At 42.2% G+C, this 20052-nt stretch overlaps 1 protein-coding gene across 3 annotated transcripts; it reads left to right on the plus strand.

The window, feature by feature from the left end:
* Nucleotides 1-1691: 1691 nt before the first annotated feature.
* LOC106603865 (RNA-binding protein 27) lies at nt 1692-18073 on the plus strand. Of its 3 annotated transcripts, none has more exons than XM_014198066.2 (21): nt 1692-1940; nt 2798-2916; nt 3071-3198; nt 3286-3368; nt 3639-3829; nt 4081-4368; nt 5152-5382; nt 6039-6200; nt 6890-7036; nt 8748-8892; nt 9040-9220; nt 9384-9608; nt 9769-9900; nt 10033-10161; nt 10275-10349; nt 12165-12335; nt 13968-14072; nt 14953-15165; nt 15371-15454; nt 15565-15684; nt 15807-18073. In XM_014198066.2, exons 1-21 carry the CDS (start codon nt 1879-1881, stop codon nt 15894-15896), a joined length of 3081 nt encoding a protein of 1026 aa, XP_014053541.2. In that variant the 5' UTR covers nt 1692-1878; the 3' UTR covers nt 15897-18073. The 3 variants fall into 3 exon arrangements, with proteins under 3 accessions (XP_014053541.2, XP_014053542.2, XP_014053544.2); XM_014198067.2 differs by having other exon boundaries at nt 9772-9900; XM_014198069.2 differs by lacking the exon at nt 6039-6200.
* Nucleotides 18074-20052: the final 1979 nt, after the last annotated feature.

A 20052-nucleotide genomic window follows, 5' to 3' on the forward strand; every position in this document is an offset into this window, starting at 1 on the left:
CAAACCCAATTGAAAATGAAAAATGGATCAATGATGGCTAGAAGACCGGTGACGTCGACCGCCGAGCACCGCCCGAACAAGGAGAGGCATCGACTTCGGCAGAAGTCGTGACATATAGTGTTTGTTTAGATTTACTTTGTTTACAAAAATTGGAGTAAAACGAACCTTCAGCACTTAGCTGTTGACATCTACAGCTCATTCACACAGCGCAGACTTCTGGGAAATGTAGTATAAGTGAGGGGCTCTTTCACGGTCAGGGCTTTCGTCAAATTAACGTAATTTTTTGTTGTTGTTGCATTTAGCTAATCTTAACTTCATACTCCTGACCTGCTACGTTAATTACCCTAACCTGCTGCGTAATTTCTCCTAACCTGCTACGAAAAGTCCAATCTGACATTAATTTGTCAATAACTGGATTCCTTCTGGCCATGAACCTTTTTCACAGCAGAAGGAAGCAGCCTACTGTACTTTCTCTGTAGAACGAAACACAATCAGAATATTCCACACCAATATTTTTTTTATTTCACCTTTATTTAACCAGGTAGGCCAGTTGAGAACAAGTTCTCATTTACAACTGCGACCTGGCCAAGATAAAGCAAAGCAGTGCGACAAAAACAACACAGAGTTATACATGGCATAAACAATCGTACAGTCAATAACACAATAGAAAAATCTGTATACAGTGTGTGCAAATGAAGTAAGGGGGTAAGGCAATAAATAGGCCAATAGTGGTGAAGTAATTACAATTTAGCAAATTACACTGGAGTGTTCTATGTGCAGATGAGGATGTGCAAGTAGAAATACTGGTGTGCAAAAGAGAAAAACAACTAATATGTGGATGAGATAGGTAGTTGGTTGGATGGGCTATTTACAGATGGGCTGTATACAGCTGCAGCGATCTGTAAACTGCTGACAGCTGACACTTAAAATAGCGAGGGAGATACAAGTCTCCAACCAGTGATTTTTGCAATTCGTTCCAGTCATTGGCAGCAGAGAACTGGAAGGAAAGGCGGCCAAAGGAGGTGTTGGCTTTGGAGATGACCAGTGAAATATACCTCCTATACCTATCATTGGAAATCCATATTTATAGATTATAATTTACATTGTTTATATTTTTTTAAAGGAGTGAAGAAAAAATGTTGATATAAGATTTTAGTTAAGAGTCAACCCTTGCCTGAAGTTTGTTCAAAGAATATTGAAACTTTTACATTAATTACATTTTTAAATAGAGCTGCAAAACCAAAGAGTTTCAGGATTCAGTTTCAGGCTGATTGGCTACTGTTTACTTAGGGTCAGTGGTAGGTGTCTCCACCTTCCGGAGACACCTGAAACCCCACCTCTTTAAGGAATACCTGGGATAGGATAAAGTAATCCTTCTAACCACTCCTTAAAATATTTAGATGCACTATTGTAAAGTGGTTGTTCCACTGGATATTATAAGGTGAATGCACCAATTTGTAAGTCGCTCTGGATAAGAGCGTCTGCTAAATGACTTAAATGTAAAATGGTATCGGGATTCCTTGGGACGTCCATACCCTAAACCCTAACATTAACCTTGCCCAGTTAAATAAATGTTTAAAAAATATATAAAAATAAAAATTACTTTAACCATTTTAAAATATAAACTTCAATGGGGGTAGGGACGTCGTAAGGATCCCAGATAGCACTAAACCCCAATCTTAGTGTGGCCAGCTGATCGGTTTACGACATTGCCAGTTAAGTTGCCATGCCTGTGTTTGAACGTAAAGCAATTCGTCCGACCTGCAAGTGGAGTGACTATTGAAGGCCTAGCTAAGCCTAATATACATTTGTAGACGATGAAAGGAGGAATATCACAACGCACATTGAACTTATAGACAGTATTGTTAAGTCGTTTTCATGATGATCATAGAAAATGTGGAAGCTTTGAAATCTTGGCTGGCAAAACTCCTGGAGCCAATGTGAGTGTTGATTAATTGAAATGACATTTAGCTAGATTGCACGAGTTAGCACTAGCTACGCCACTGCTAACGTTAGCTTGTTATATGGCAGTAAAAATACACATTTAACGTTTGTTCTGTCAATTATGCGACGTTACACGTTCTGCATATCGGATTTGTTGGGTAAATTGCAGACACTAATCTGATTCTAACATTTTAGATATGTGTTTTGCTGCCGCAATTTAGCTAACTATTAAGTAGCTAACATTACAGTAGTAAACTTGGCCAGCTAACTAAAAGCTAGCTTGCTCAACTCAATCAACATCGTTCCAATCAAGGTGAATTACTTATATTAATGGCTGCACAGCACGTTTGGCTTGTGATGAATGGGTAACTACTTAGTCTACTCCTAGTTTAACATCATATCATAAATGTAGTGGCGAAGTTAGCTGCAGCTACCCGGCCTTAGACATTGCTAGCAGTGACGTCTAGCATTTAGCCAACCAGCTAGCTAACCAGCTAAGAAGCATGTCATCCAAGTTGATGTAACTACGTGTGTTGTCATTTGTAGTATGTGTTATGTAGCACGAGATTAGGGTCTAACCTTCTGCCTTAAAAACCTAAACTTTTTCCTTACAACTCTCTTGGTTACAAATTAATGATTCTAGTTAGATATTGTCTAAAGTAGTGTGTCCCAACCTTTTTCGGTTACTGCAAAACCAACTGAATTTTGCTCTGCCTGGAGTACCCCACATGTGCATTTTACAAGTATCCTATGGTCTCATTAGTCTTCAAAAGTACCCACAGGTATCCTAGTACCTCTGGTTGGGAACTATGCAAACCCTTTTGAGTAATATGGATAATGTTTGCTTTTGCAGATGTGAGGCCGACCCCTCTGCTTTAGCCAACTATGTTGTGGCTTTGGTAAAGAAGGACAAACCTGAGAAAGAGTTGAAAGCACTTTGTGCAGATCAACTGGATGTCTTTTTACAAAAAGGTAGGCTACGTTACTCCTTAATGTCAGTGTTGGTTTGCATCTCACCAACTAACGTTAGTATTTTCGTTGTGTAAACATGTAGTTGACTGACTGTGAAATCATTTGAGATACATTTTTATAAATGTCTTATGCCTCGATGCTTTCCCTATTGCAGAAACTACTGGTTTTGTTGATAAGCTCTTTGAATGTTTGACCACCAAAAACTACTTGGGGAATCCACCTCCTAAGGAAGTTCCCAAAGAGGAGCCCAAACTCCCTGTGCTAAAACAGGAGCCTGTGGAGGTAAGGGCTTTTTTGAGCGTCCTCTGTCGTATTATGTCGCTGTCTTTGATAGTGGGGATATACCTAGCTAACTATTGTTTTCTTAAGGCTGAAAATCTAGAAGAGGATAGGGGGGATAACAGGAGGCGGAGGAGTCCACTGAGAAACCGCTCTGACTTAAATGAATCAAGGTGAGGCTGAAATCTATATGTTTGTTGTTTTCCTGGTGTTTTCAAGTTGAGTTCCTCTTGTCAGTGATGAAGCTCTCTGGGGTGAAGATGTTAGTTTGATTAGGCCCTTGAGTCTAATGGACTGTGCCTTTGACACACAATTTAGTTATTGTTGTTGAAATGCTAGTCATATCAATAGTACAGATTACCACAAAGACAGGAAACTCCTTGAGTTCCGGTGCTGTATAAAAAGTACTGCTAAATGACCAACCTACATGCCTGACCACACAGGGGACGTGGTGACCGCAGACGAGACGACCGCAAGCGGCGTGACATGGACCGCCACGGTAAAAGCACCGATTCCCACCGGGAGAGGCATGACCGGCACGGAGGCAACTCTCGTGGGCGCAGCTACAGTCGCAGCAGGAGCCGAAGTGGGAGCCGAGGCAAGAGCAGGGACAAGGAGCACAGCCGAGGGAGAGGTGAGACTCACAGGGGTGCGGACATGGACATTTGCTTTACTTCAAATGTTTAACCTGAAAGGTTGAAAACAAATCTTTGCTAAGAACAAGCAAAATACATTAGTGTATTGAATGGACTTTTACTGGGGGATCCTTCAATGCCCTCTGTGGTGAGCATGTTTCATAAAGGGGGTATTTTTTTCCCTGGGTTATGTTGCATTTTGTGTCCTTTTAGGTTCAAGCTTTTCTGTGTGTCTGTGTATGTTAAACAGATTACAGGTCAAAGTTTGAAGTGGAGAGAAAGGAGCCAGAGAGTTTCAACTCCACCTCTGGGTCCCTGGTAACCCAACAGCACCCTCCGCCCCTCCTACCTACCCCCCAGCAGCACCCATTTCCCTCCTCCGGGGGCCAAGCAGTCCCAAACTCTGTTACCGTGGTAGCACCCGCTCACCTGCCCGACAGCACTACAGAGAGCTGGTCTAATTACTACTCTAATCACAGGGAGGGCAAGCCGTTCAACAAGGGCACTTCAGTCAAGCACCGCTGCCGTGACTATGACGGTAAGGGCTAACTAAAATGGTCTAATTTCACTCTGGTCTATATTATGAGATGTTACAGATTTGCTGTAAATCTAGCAACAATATCTGGGTTTTATTTTTGTCTGGTAAGTCATTGAGGACACGTTCTCTTTTACAAGAACAAACAGTTTTTTAAATATTTTTGTAGCTAAACAGCTCTATCTTTTTTGTGAATGAAAGGCACAAGACTAACTTATCCATAACCAAAATAAGTTGTAATGTAATGTATGTACTTGTAAAAGGATGTTGAATTTGGAAGCAGGTGGCCTCACATGGCCTTCTAATCATTGTGTGCTTCAGGGTTCATAACTGTTGACCGTTAAGCTTATGTCTACTCTAATCAAATTGTACAAATATTTAGTAAAATACCAGTCGATTGTGTTTTATTTATGGTTTAAATGCAATCGGTTGTATGGTATTCCAACCCTTTGTAGGGTGTTTGCCTGGTTTAAAGCAGCACTAATGACCGAAGTTGAACATCCTTTCCCTGAGGGACACTGATTGCTGTTGAGACTGTTGGATGAATACAATGAGATTTTTCACTCCACCTCACCTTGAGGGTTCAGAGAAGAGCCTGGATCTTGTCGGGAACTGTAAACAAAAAGTGTCAAGGTTGCCAAACCGATAATCTCATTTGGGATGATATAATTTCTATCAACATTTTTTTTAAATGTATTATTGGCAAGCGTCTTGTTGAGCGCATTTACAGTAAGAAAGCAATTTTTTTTTTTTTATGGAGTTTTGATCAGTCTCTGTCTTCCACAGAAAAAGGTTTCTGTGTTCGTGGTGACCTCTGTCCCTTTGACCACGGCAATGATCCTCTGATCGTGGACGACGTCACGCTGCCCGCCATGATTCCGTTTCCTCCACCTGGCATGCCTCCACCGGCTCGCATGGCCATGCCCCCCCACGGCCAGCCACCCCCGGCCATCAGGATGCCAATGCCCCCCCATGGCCAGCCGCCCCCACCGGGCATCTTCCCTATGCCCCCTCCTGGTGAGTAATGTTATGTCTCTCCAATTAGGAACTCAACCCTGAACCTGGAATGCTCACCAGTCATTGTTTGACATAGGCTAAGGCTATAAGTAGGGCCAAGAGTTTTTCCTGGTCAGGCCACGTGATTAAGAAAAACCCAGGGCCCTAGCTTTAGTTCCTGATGTGGTGAGAGCCTAGAGATGGAGGACTCATCATGTATATAACCAGTTTTAGCATGGACATTGCCATTGAGGGCCTCTGCCATTTTTTAAGTAGTAAACTAGGTGGGGATTTTCTATGGGTTGTAGCCTCAATGGCACTGCCCATGCTGTCACAGATGCTGCAATGGCACAGATATAAAGACGAGTTCTATGGATGAGTCATTTTAGGATGCATAGATGTGTGTTTGTATCAATGAGAAGAAGGCTGTTTCCCTGTTGTTCAAGGCTTGCCTGTTCCATGGAGAAATAGCATGTTATAAGGACTCTGTTGTGCTACAGAGAAACACACCTCAGGGAAACGGCTGTCTTTGTTGTCTTACCCTCACTAGTACTCACCCTATACTTAATGTGTATGTCTGTAGTACTTTACCTAGCCTATTCTGTTTAGGAGTTTATTAAGTAAATGACCAGTGTCTATTATTTACTGGGTTCAGCTTGGAATTGTATCTCCCATAGGGCCCCCATTGATACCAACAAGTGGGATAGAAACTCCCAACCACTCAGGGACGAGTTCTGCGTCCTCTCTAGGACCGCCTGGAGTGGGACCTCCTCCTCTTCCTCCACCACCACCACCTCCCTCTTCTGTCTCTCTACACCCCCAATATTCTCAGTCAGAATGTAAGCAGCTATGCTTTTCTCAATAAGCTTGGCAAAGTGGTACTTTTATGAGCATAGCTCCCATATTGTTCACATTTTTGTCGGTTTGTTTACTTTCATATCCATATGAACTAAATGGTATTGTTTGACTGTAGTGAGAAAGGACATAGAAATGCTGTTGTCTTAAATTATTTATGTTCACATGGTTCATTCACGTGTTGCAAATGATTTCCTTTTTGAGTGGGGGAGTTAGTTTTGTTTTTGTGCTACTGCCTGGCCTGCATGATCTAGTTGTTTGTTTAGGGTGCAGTAACGTCTTTTGACCAGAGGGTTGCACTGTTGATGAACTAAAGTCCACTGTTCCTGTAAGCTGCACATTAGACGGTGCAAAAACTCTATTTTAGTAGTCCTGCCCACATAAGAGAGGAAATTAAAATGCAGTACGTTTCACTACTCTCAATTGAAATGTTATTTTTAGTTGCTCTAGTTTAGGTCATGCATTATTGAGTCCCAAGCCATTGAACATTATAGAGCAAAAGCAGACTGTATAATATTGAGTTCAATACTACAACTGTGTTTCTTTTTCTCCCTGTAGTGTAGCCATATAGTTAAAGTAGGTGTTGTGATGGATAGGCCTATTTGGGTATTCTCACTGTGTAAAACACTGACTTCTTCTAATGATGTCTGCCTGTTCTCCCTTGTGTTGCCAGATAATTATGACCCAGAGGGTTACAACCCAGAGTCTCCAGGCATGACAGCAGCCGGCCGGCCCCAGTACAGGCAGTTCATCCCCTGCATCCAGACCCAGAGGCCCAACCTGATCGGCCTCACCTCCGGGGATGGCCAGGGATCCAGAGGTATCACATGTGGGTCTTACTTTGGTGGTTTAGTTTGGGTTTTCTTTTTGATCCTAACCTATAGTAAACATGAGGACTTCTGTATTTAGGGTGCTATGAAATCTGCTTTTATTTTTTGACCTGATTCAATTTAGATTTTCCCAAAACTAAATTGGATGTTTCAAGTCCACAGCAACGTTTAAATCACATCCGTAGACCACTTTTGAGGTCAGGGTAAAATATTAGATTTTGGGGTTTAGTTACTAATTGAATTGTGCACCTATCCAAGAGGCTGTTTTGCAGTGTTTTTTGCAGCGCCCATGTGATGGTAGAGTTTTCAAAACAAATACCCACTGGACTGATTAACATAATCCTGATATAATTCTGCCAGGTAAGTATAGGCCCTTGTGAAATTATGCAATTATATCCTGAAGTTTGTAGTTAGCATTTAATTGAGAAGGTTTTTTGGGAAAGCCTTTCCATCAACCAGAAGATTGTTTTCATTAGCTAGCATCATCGCTAATAGCTACACAAAGTGGTGGAGTTGTGCACCACACAGTGGCATTCTTGTTGCCTCTTCAGAAAGTTGCAGGAAATGCGAATCACTGATGCGTTCTATTCATGTCTTATGATAAACTTGGGCAAATGAATTAATGTTCAATGCATTTAAACTGAACAAGAATATAAATGCAACATGTAAAGTGCTGGTCCCATGTTTCATGAGCTGAAATAAAAATCCCCGAAATTCTCCATATGCACAAAAAGCTTATTTCTCTCATATTTTGTGCCCAAATTTCTTTATGTCCCTGTTAGTGAGCATTTCTCCTTTGCCAAGATAATCCATCCACCTGACAGGTGTGGTATATCAAGAAGCTGGTTAAACAGCATGATCATTACACAGGTGTAGCTTGTGCTGGGGACAATAAAGGGCTACTTTAAAATGTCCCGTTTTGTCACGACACATGTCTCAAGTTGAGGGAGCGTGCAATTGGCATTCTGACTGTAGGAATGTCCACCAGAGCTGTTGCCAGATAATTAAAATGTTAATTTATCTACAAACGTAATTTTAGAGAATTTGGCAGTAAGTCCAACCTGCCTCATAACTGCAGACCAAGATACTCAAAGCACATTTACAACCTTTATTATTCTAAAATATGAAAAATATGGTATTTTTCCATTTCGCCCAACCCCACTACCATAGCCATTTGATCTTTGATATTTTTGAATGAGCTAATGTAATGTTGCAATGTTTTACATAAAGGGTGGTTAACCATCCTCCAGGCTTTTATTCCAGTCCCCCTTTAACTACCCACATTTTAGAAATGAGCTGCTCAATCAAACCTTGATAAACTGACTCTGTGTTTGAGCAGGGCTGCATCAAAGCCTGCTCAGGAAGTAGCTCTCCAGACTGAGGGTTGACCACATTTTTTTATATTTTTTTATACAGTTGCCTAACAGGTATTCTACTTTGCGGGGGGGGGGGGTGTTTAAGTGCCTTGCACAACGACAGGAGATGGTACATAGGATCAGAGAGCAGCCACTCAGCGTCCAATCCACATTCATGCTTTTTTTATATACGTACGCAGACTACGCCAATTGTTGGTCATGGGAATTTGGTGAAAAGTCACAATACCATCTGTCAAAATGTGTCTGAATCCTGCCTTTACGTATCCTCAGTGTCATCCAGATTCGAGCTGTCATTATGACTGACAATGTGTTTCTCCTGTCCCAGCGGCTAACATCGTGATCCAGACAGAGCCGGCGGTGGCCAGTGTCCCCAGCAGTGTGTGTCGCTACAGCAGCACAGAGCATGAGAGTAGGAAGAGGCCCCTGGGGCCCACAGAGGGTCCACCACCCAAAAAACCCTGGATGGACAAGTAAGAACATTGTAAAATTGTATTTGTCACATGTGCCGAATACAACAACCTTACAGTGAAATGCTTATTTACAAGCCCTTAACCAACAATGCAATTTTAAGAAAATGCCTTAAAAAAAAGTAAGAAGAATAACTCATTATCTTCCAGGCCCAACTACCAGGCCAACAACCAGCTCAACTTCCCCAACAAGCCCCAACACGGGGGCTTCCCCAAGAAGAATCACTACGTCAACACTAAGCTTGAAGTTCGCAAAATCCCCCGAGATCTCAACAACATCACCAAATTGAATGAGCACTTTAGCAAGTTTGGTACCATCGTAAACATTCAGGTAAGAAATCTGACAATTCCTTGAAACCATGTGTACCACTAAACAATGAGTCTTAGATCAATAAATGTTAGGGGGTGTACATGCGTTTTACTTTGGAAGGGTGATCAGGGACATAACTTCTGGCCTTCCCGTTTACTACTTTCTGACCTGTCTCCTCCAATAGGTGGTATTTGGTGGCGACCCCGAGGCAGCGCTGATCCAGTACACAGCCAACGAGGAGGCACGGCAGGCCATCTCCAGCACTGAGGCGGTGCTCAACAACCGCTTCATCCGTGTGTACTGGCACCGTGAGGCCAACACCCAGCAGGGACAGGGCATGGGTCAGGGCCAGGGGGACGGACACGGACAGAGCTCTGCCATGGGGCAGCAGCACCCCAACGTTCATAAGGTGGACAGAGCACTTCTGACTACTGCTAAAACCTTTTTAGCTGGCCAAGCATTTATTCATTCGAACAGTAGTTTTGATTTTGAATGGAGAAGTTCTAAGTTCCAGATTAGACATGATCAACATTTCTTTCATGACTCTTATGTATCTCTGTATAAACCAGCAGGTGATCAAGCAACACAATCCCGGGGCCTATGTGCTGAATAATAAGACGGTGTCCAAACATGGCCTTGGTGTTGGGGCTGTGGCTGGAGGCAAACTGGACGTCCTGCACCCCAGCGCAGACCCTGCAGCGGTAAGCCGTCAGCTCCTATGGTCTGACAGTGCCCCTATGCAGAGCTACAGCATGGTGTTGTATGATGGCAAAGAGAGTAGATTGACACGGGGGTAAGGTAGTAATCAAAGGGTCTGTCTCTTCCTGTCCTAGGCACTCTTCTCTACTTCTGTGGCCCTTCAGAAGGGGCCCTACAGCTCCACAGTCCACAAGGGAGTGTCCAAGTCACTTGGTAAAACTGCCAAAGCACTTGAAGCACAGGAGATCTTGAAAAAGAAGCAGGCATGTAATTTTTCCCGTCTGCATTTTGAATGACTTTAATAGTCACTCATTACCTTTTTATACACAAATCAAAATTACACTATAAATAATTGTTTGCTTTATTCTTGTTTCAGGAGACATTGAAGTTGCAGCAGGACATGAGGAAAAAGAAGCAGGAGATGCTGGAGAAGCAGATTGAATGTCAAAAGGTAAGATGGTTGCTTATACTACATACAGTTGAAGTCGGAAGTTTACATACACTTAGGTTGGAGTCATTAACTTGCTTTTCAACCACTCCACAAATTTCTTGTTAACGAACTATGGTTTTGGCAAGTCGGTTAGGGCATCTACTTTGTGCATGACACAAGTAATTTTTTCAACAATTGTTTACAGGCAGATTATTTCACTTATAATTCACTGTATCATAATTCCAGTGGGTCAGACGTTTACATACACTAAGTTGACTGTGCCTTTAAACATCTTGGAAAATTCCAGAAAATGGTGTCATGGCTTTAGAAGCTTCTGATAGGCTAATTGACATCATTTGAGTCAATTGGAGGCGTACCTGTGGATGTATTTCAAGGCCTACCTTCAAACTCAGTGCCTCTTTGCTTGACATCATGGGAAAATCAAAAGAAATCAGTCAAGACCTTCGAAAAAAAATTGTAGACCTCCACAAGTCTGGTTCATTCTTGGGAGAAATGTCCAAAAACCTGAAGGTACCACGTTCATCTTTACAAACAATAGTACGCAAGTATAAACACCATGGGACCACGCAGCCATCATACCGCTCAGGAAAGAGGCGTGTTCTGTCCCCTAGAGATGAACGTACTTTGGTGCTAAAAGTGCAAATCAATCCCAGAACGACACCAAGGGACCTTGTGAAGATGCTGGAGGAAATGGGTTCAAAAGTATCTACATCCACAGTAAAACGAGTCCTATATCGACATAACTTGAAAGGCCGCTCAGCAAGGAAGAAGCCACTGCTCCAAAACCGCCACAAAAAAGCCAGACTACGGTTTGCAACTGCACATGGGGACGAAGATCGTACTTTTTGGAGAAATGTCCTCTGGTCTGATGAAACAAAAATGGAACTGTTTGAGGGGAAGCTTGCAAGCCAAAGAACACCATCCCAACCGTGAAACACAGGGGTGACAGCATCATGTTGTGGGGGTGCTTTGCTGCAGGAGGGACTGGTGCACTTCACAAAATAGATGGCATCATAAGGATGGAAAATGATGTGGATATATTGAAGCAACATCTCAAGACATCAGTCAGGAAGTTAAAGCTTGATCGCAAATGGGACTTCCAAATGGACAATGACCCCAAGCATACTTCCAGAGTTGTGGCAAAATGGCTTAAGGACAACAATGTCAAGGTATTGGAGTGGCCAACAAAGCCCTGACCTCAATCCTATAGAACATTTGTGGGTAGAACTGAGAAAGCGTGTGCGAGCAAGGAGACCTACAAACCTGACTCAGTTACACCAGCTCTGTCAGGAGGAATGTGTCAAAATTCACCCAACTTATTGTGGGAAGCTTGTGGAAGGCTACCCGAAACGTTTGACCCAAGTTAAACAATTTAAAGGCAATGCTACCAAATACTAATTGACTGTATGTAAACTTCTGACCCACTGTGAATGTGATGAAAGAAATAAAAGCTGAAATAAATAATTCTCTCTCCTATAATTCTGACATTTCACATTCTCAAAATAAAGTGGTAATCCTAACTGACCTAAAACAGGGCATTTTTACTTGGATTAAATGTGAGGAATTGTGAAACTGAGCTTGAATGTATTTGGCTAAGGTGTATGTAAACTTCCAACTTCAACTGTATAGTTATTAATTTAAAGGATGCCACCATCACCACCTTTAATTTTAGTTGCAAATAAACCATATGCTGTGATCATCGTGTTGTCCTTTCACTATCAAAACAAGGACACCGCTAGACCAAGAGTGTTGTCCTGGATACCCTGCTTGTCTTACATTGATTAGTCAGTTGATCTCATGTCTTCCCTCCTATAGGCTCTGATCAACAGACTTGAAAAGAACAGGGCCACATTAAAGCCAGAGGAGAGGGCCAACATTATGAAGACTCTGAAGGATCTGACCGACAAGATCTCCCAGCTTCAGAACGAGATGAACCCAGCCTCCCATTCCACAGCCAACACGGCTCAGTCCAAGACGAAGACAGATGTAAGTCTACCTACCATATCATATTCTGTGATTTGTTGAATCAACTCAACTGACATTACAAAAAATACATTCCATTGCATGCGCTTGATCAGTTAACATAATTTGAATGAACATTTTTACATTAACATGGAAATTGTTACATCACAATACCAGGCAGCCATTGTAAACCCATGAGTTTACCAGTCAAATTGTCAGGGTTAAGCTCTGTGTCCACTGGCTCTTAAAATTAGGGCAAATTTGAGCTGGCTCGAATGGAATTCTCAAATTCGAGCTGGGTCGAGGGAAACCCGGGCCAGCGCAGTCCAGTTTCACAACTGGTGCCAGCTCTATTAGAGTTCGAGCTGGTGACGACGTTACTATGCAACCACCAGCTTAATCACTGCTGGATGCTGACACATTTAGCTAGCATTTTTATATAATATTTTTCGATTCATTTTCTGGGCTTGTTGCTGTTAGCTAGCATGGACAAGCAGTATTGTGGCAGTCAGACATTACACAAATTACCACCATAGCTGGATCCTTCATTCATTTTGGCGCTACACAAACTTTTATAAGAACAGTCAGCCTTCTAATGCTAGCTCCCAAACGTTAGCTAGCAAATCAGTTGAAACAAGCTAGAAAGCCAACTTGAGATAACAGGAATTGTATCCGGCCAGGTCATATTAAAATCTAGCAACATCATATCAATCCTGTCGTCTGGTTTGCTTGGTTAGCTAGCTAGCTAATAACCATTGTCATGGCAAGCAAGGTAGGAATTAAGCTAGCTCGCTAGCTAGCCTGTTATGCTAGCGACGACACTAACCGTTTTGCTAGCGTTAGCAAATTAAATACATGGCTCTGATTCTGGCTGGCACTGGCAGGAGTATGGGGTGCTAGATAGCTAGCAACATTAGCGAAGCCACCTGCACAGGCACAAATTGGCTACCTAGCAACATGACACTTGTAATTCCTGGAGGCACTGGAAACGTAATTTGAGCTAGCCCACCAAGGCCAGCCCAATCTGGGTTGACTTCAAAGTTCCAATGGAGACTGGGCTTTAGAGGCTCCAAGCCCCTTCTGTACTCTGAGTCTATTTACATCATAAGAAGGAATTCCCCTTGACCACGCCCACAAATTGGGGAAAACTATTCTTTCCCATTGTCAAAGAGTCAACTTTGTTGTCGATATAAAATAATGTTTAGTTCTACAGAAATAACAAAACATGACAAAGATGTGGTGTTCAATATACATGTAACCTGGTCAATAATCCACCCTGCATGTAGGGAAGCCTGCCAGAAGAGCCCTCATGTGGCTACTAGCTTCATTTAAAGGGGGCATGAGGGAAGCCCTAAAATATTATGTTTTCTAAGTAGTGAGAACACTCTGGAGCAGGCAATGTTGAAAGTAATCTTTAGACATGTACTTTTCCTAAATGTACTTTTGCAATTGACTAAAACAAGCAGACAACAAGAACATTGTGTTTTGAAAAGGGTTAAGTTTTTGCTGTGAGCCAGTGGGGTAACCTCAGGTTGTTTTCCCCCACGGCAGTGGGCCAGAACATTCTGTCTAATACCAACTGGGAGTATTCATTCTATTTCTATGGCGCATGCATTGTGGAAATCCCAAAATAATATCAATGGTGCTCTCCCTCAGGCACAAAAGGAGCTTCTGGATGCAGAGCTTGATTTCCACAAGAAGATGAGTTCTGGAGAGGACACAACCGACCTGAAGAGGAGACTGGGTCAGCTGCAGGTTGAGGTGGGTACACATGGCATCCATCATTTGGGAAGTCCTGTCTAGCATTAATGAACATGTCTGGAATGTGGCAGTCTTCTGGCATACTGAAGGAGGAGTGGCAGCCTGGGCATCTCCAAAACACGTGTACTGTTGGTTAAAATGCAACCTTTACAAGAATGGTCTGAAGCGAGCAGAAAGGCATCACCTTGGATGTGAACATATGCCTTGTCCCACAGCTGTTCTCTCTGTCGCTAGTCACATTATGTCATCCTTGATGTCAGAGGATCAGGCTGGAAACAATAAATGTATTTTTGCTAACAGCCCACTGCATGGCTTTTCCAGCATGGTGTGCTTAAATTAGCCCCCTTGAAATATGCATGGCTTTACCCCTCTTCTGCACATTAAACTGCAGGCACTTACCAAGCCCAGAGGACACCCACTAACGAATCCTAACCAAACACAGATCCTACATTGATGCATCTGATGTCATTAAAGTTTGAGATTGTGTTCCTTGTAAGAAAGTGGAGGGATGACAATTAGGAGGAGGAGTGTTGGTGCACTGCTCTAAGCCATCAGGGCCACCACAGTCAGTCTGCTGGTACATGTTCCCTTGGACACATTAAAGATGGATACCAAGCCTGTGGGGACACTGGTTCTCAGTAGGACTACATTTTCTTCCTGGATACTGACGCTGCTGCCTGGCACTGTTTGGTGAGGACATGCCAGGTAGCACCATCTCCACCACCTTGGTTTGGGGTCTGGTGACACGGCCAGCTGTCTTGGTTCCACATTTGGATCTGTGGCATCACCTTATAGTGTCAGCTGGCACCTCATGCTGTGTGTTGTTGAGAAATGGAAGTTAGCTGTGGATCTGATGACCTTGTTGACCGTGTTCCCCCAGGCCACCCGGTTGGGCCTGATACCAACCGGGCGTGGGAAGGTGGGCGACGCAGTTGGTGTCAGGGGCAGGGGCCGAGGAAGGGGCAGGGGACGGGGACACAGAGGAGGGGGCAGAGGAGGGGGCAATCACATGGTGGTGGACCACAGGCCCCGAGCCATCGCTATCCTGGGAGTCACACAGGAAGAGAAGGAGGAGCTGATGCCTCACTTTGTGGTAAGGAAATACGCCCTTATCAAATCCAGCTAGTTGTATAATTTCCCCAAAATGTCTTATTTGAATATTGAAAAGTCTGTGCTAGAACTCGTGGTACATAGCATGAATCATTATAGTAGTAAAAACAGTGCTTCCACCAGAGAGATGTGTAAAGGAGTTTCGACCGGTACTTATGACTGTTTCTGTATTCTTGTCTTTGTCACAGAAATTTGGTGAGATAGAGGAGCTCCGTGATCAGGACGCTACCAGTGTTGTCATGACGTTCAAGACCCGGAGCGACGCAGAGAATGTATGTCCTGCAGATGGCATGCACACAGTAACATTTTGATGCCTTTATAACCGAGCAAGTTCTCAAGTTTTAATAGAATTTTACCATTCATGATCATTTTCACGTTATAGGCTGCAAACCAAGGAGCAAAGTTCAAAGGTCGCGTTCTACAGATTTCATGGTTCAAGCCGAAGACACCATCTGTATCCACAGAACCTGAGGAGGAGGACTCAAAGGAAGAGGTCAATGCGGTAAGTTTCTGTACTTCTCTCCCTATTTCCTGTTTTTATTATAGCATTTTGGAAAACCACGTAAAATCATCACTCAATGAACCGCTTGATCTAAAGATTATTATTTCATTTGATTCCTCCAGGAGGAAGTCAGCCCCTACCTGCTTATGGAGGAAGAGGAGGAAGACGACGATGAGGATGACGAGTATGAGAGTCGTTCATGGAGGCGATGAAGGCAATACGAACGTCACACTTTTACGTGGGAAAGACTTTGATATATTTTTTAAACTAATTCAAGCTGATTTGATGGAAATCACTTCTTTAGGTTTTTTTTAGACCAGCTTCCAGTATTTTGAGACTGAAGAAATAAGGACTAATTTGAGACAAAGTCTATACTTTAATGATGCGTGTGAAGCTTGAAAGGGCAGACTGTTTTCTCTTGAAACATCTGAATAATTATTAAAATCTCACTTTTGCTGAGATAAATCTAAACCGTTATAAATAAATGTTTCGATGTGGTTACCAGATAATATCAGTACAACATTTATGACTACTGTGAATAGGTATTTTTATAAATATTTAAGCAATGATTTCATCCTCTCTTATTTGGCTGATATTGTCTATGATTACGAGGCTCAAGGTCCAGGGATGGCTACGCTGTCACAGCTACGTTTACAGAAGGCATCAGCGTCCCCTGTTGAAATGTAAATTAGATACAGCCACCATCTTGGATTCAAAGAGAGACACTTGATATTCCACTGAGTATTTTGTTGTCGACTAAATGTGTGGTGCCACTTTATGCACATATGAACACCAAGACTAATGTTACGCACTTTTGAGATGGTGTTTAACAACTCTATTTTTTTTCTTTTTCTGAGTCATCTCTTCTGTCATCTGAGACCAAAGACATCTTTGGATGAGGATCTAGTCATCTATTGTCAAACTTGTTGGAGATCTGTAGACAATGGTGTTTGAATGTATACTGAGCATTTGGTTTTATATATAATTTTGCCTTACATAATCAGAAGGCTGCATTTTTACGAGATGTTATTTTTCTGCAATAGGAATTACTTTGTTGATATTTTTTCAGTTTGTCATTTGAATGAATGTTGAAATTGTGTCGGGAAAAGAGGTCCCATTTTATTTTCAAGCAAGAGTACTTAATGTCCCTACTTGAGGTAGGTTTGTGTTAAACCAACCCTTGTGGTGTCACTTCACATAACACATTCTTACCAGCTCATGTCTGCCAGGATTTAGCCGCATGGTTTTGAGAGCTGACAAGTAAACCAGCCATTTGTAACAGGTTTCTCCATGCACAGTTTCTGATCTTATTTTACAGTAGCAATATTCGGCAGCAGTTTAATCCATTCGATGTGAGGCACTTAGTGTAAATGAGTGAGGACTCCCTGCAAGTCAAGAAGCATTGTGTTGATGGCTCAAATGAGCAAAGTAACATCCTCTTTTGAATGTGTATACTTGATGAAAAAACGTGTGTATTATTTGTCCTTACATACTGTATTTACATTTTGTCAGGAGAGGAAAAAATGAATTCTGTATAGCTGCTGCTGAACTATAGATATTGAACTCTAGAGCATGTTCTTTCATATTTGGCCAGGGTCTCTCTCTAACTCGAGACTAGACCATTTAATTCAACAACAACAAAAAATGTATGTTGCTGTAGCACCTACCAGATTTTGATCCCTGTTCATTTTACAGTCCCATTGAAAGAGTTCGATTAGAGAAATGTGGAAAGTAGGAGGCTTACTCTTGGACTCCTAGGCTTTGCCTCATCTCCGTCAGTGAGGCTTGGCATTACCATCTAACACATCAGCATGATACTTATATCACGTGGCAACATATTTACTTTTGGAAATAAATAAAATGCCCATTCAAATGTGAGAAAGGGATGACCATAAGACCAGAAGGAAAAGGCTAGAGAAGATCTTTTTCATTGCACAGTACCCTCACTTGTTTGCTATGTGCTTTTATGAACAGTCCTTTTCTTGAAAATGTCAGTAAAGGACAGATGTCAAAGGACTTACATGTCAAAGTGGGATTTCAGAAATTGCTTTGAGAAACTTCACTTGTTTATACTGCCATGTGGATGCTATTCTGACATCATAGTGTAAAATGGCACCCATTTATTGGAAGAATCATTGTGGGATTTGTTACTGTTTATATTTGCGGGATGTGGCTGTATTTTTGATTTATTCTGTTTGTAAAATGGATTTCTAACTCACTAGCATGTTTGCTTTTACCAATAAAGATGGAGGAATGGGGTGCTTGGAAGAGGAACAAAATATAAACAATTTGAATTAGACACAAGCAACAACAGCAAAAAAAGATCAAAGAAATACATTCAAATTTCTACCTGGGTGGGAGAACATTCCAAAAGAATATTACCTTCAAACCTGTGTTGTCATTCCTTTAGTATTGTCTCACCAACTTTTTCACCCATCATTCATGATTATCCATAATTATGGTAGCATCCGCATTCGTGTAAAAGTGTTGACAAAAGTCACTCCTAAATGACATGATACATTATTCACCATTCACTTCCTATTGGAGAAAACATAATCTGAAACACAACCAAAACAAGCTGTAAATGCATCGAACAAGTTTGTAGTGTGCAAGAAATATGGGACCAAATACTGAACTTTCTCCAACTTGAATACACTAAGTGAAAGTTGTCCAAATACTTGTGACATCTTCAAATTGGGGTACTAGATATATAAAGTGCTTTCATTTATTAACGGTAAATCAGATGTATGAAAATACCCTCAAATAAAAGAACATTTTGTACTGTTACCTCATATGAAACATTTGATCTCAAATCCAAAATGCTGGAGTGTAGGGCCACAAAATATGTTTTACTTGCTTCACTGTCCAAATACATATGGAGAGGGGCTGTACCAGCACATAGTTTTATTTGTATGATGATGGGAAACAGGGTCATTCTCAGGTGGGCTTCTGCCATGGCACCCATCCCACCCACCAAAACAGAATTCCAACACGGAACTTAAATTGGCTTCAGTGACTTTGACATATTCAAATGTTGATCAATAATGCATGAACATTCCTTACTTTAGGAAGTGAAGTGAAAAACACTCAAGAGTCTATTTGATTTAATGCAAGCGCTGTTGGGTTACCCATGGGACGAAATGTCAACCACAGCCACTCGTCGTCCTCACATCCCCTGTCGCCCGGGTGATGAGCACTACGTGCATGCGCCACAGATCCCAAAGTGGAGACAGACCGGGAGAGCAGAGACAGACAACAATTGGAGGGTCATTTGGTGAAGGAAACCTTTGGAACTGTACACAGGCTGGGGAGATGAGTGCTGCTGTCACATCTCGATACAAACAAATGCATAAAACTTGTCAGATGCAATCTTCAGGATGGGAATGCACACAGATGACAAGCCAACAATCCACCACAATGACCACTGAATTATACATAATGTTATTAAGAAGTCTAAGAATAAGAGTTCATGTGAGCAAGAGAGAGAAGGACATTAATACATTTCTCCTCTGAACATCTTTGCAGCCCAGCTGGGCAGAGTCGGACTTCCTTTAAAGTATACAAAGCCTACCCTGCCAAGATGGTTTTCTTTCTTTCTTTCTCTCTCTCTCTCTCTCTCTCTCTCTCTCTCTCTCTCTCTCTCTCTCTCAACAGGTCCAGTGGTGAGAAAAGACCTTGCCTGTTTTAATCTCTATAATGAATAAGGACATGCCAACGTGGTAATGGATGCCTGCCACCATGCTGCTGAATTATTCACTGTCTGAGGAACTGGAGGAGAGGTGGCCAGGATCAGATGGAAGCGCTGTGTCACTGGCCTGCCTGGCTCCTCTTTCTACTGCTGGGAGAGGCATTCAGCCTGCCACATGAGATCTAATGCACTGAGGACAGGTGCTCTGTTCACCTGCATGGGGAGGGAGACCAGAGCAAGGCCCTGCCCTGACCTGCTCCAATTAAATTCAGCCAATATTGCTGTTGTGTGTACTGTAGGTGCCTTATCTACAAGATCCTGTAATCAGATTTGGCCAGCATCGATCATCTTGAACTGACCCTATCCCAATGCAATGATGGGAAGGATTAAGATCAGGAATACCTGTAAATAACAAGTCTATGTCGTTTTGGATGGGCAGCATTAAAGTGCTCACTATTTCAGTCAGTCCAGATTCAACTAACATATATTAAGCCTGGTGCTCTATGGGGCATATGAGCCCATCGGAAGGCTGCAGTTTTAGAATAATTTTGACGATCATATTTTTTGATTACTAATAAAAACAATTTTTGACATGTTTTTGTACTTTTACCCCTTTTTCTGCCCAATTTGTAGTTACAGTCTTGTCCCATCGCTGCAACTCCCGTACCGACTCGGGAGAG

Source organism: Salmo salar, chromosome ssa04 (genome assembly GCF_905237065.1).
Source record: "Salmo salar chromosome ssa04, Ssal_v3.1, whole genome shotgun sequence".
NCBI lineage: Eukaryota > Metazoa > Chordata > Actinopteri > Salmoniformes > Salmonidae > Salmo > Salmo salar.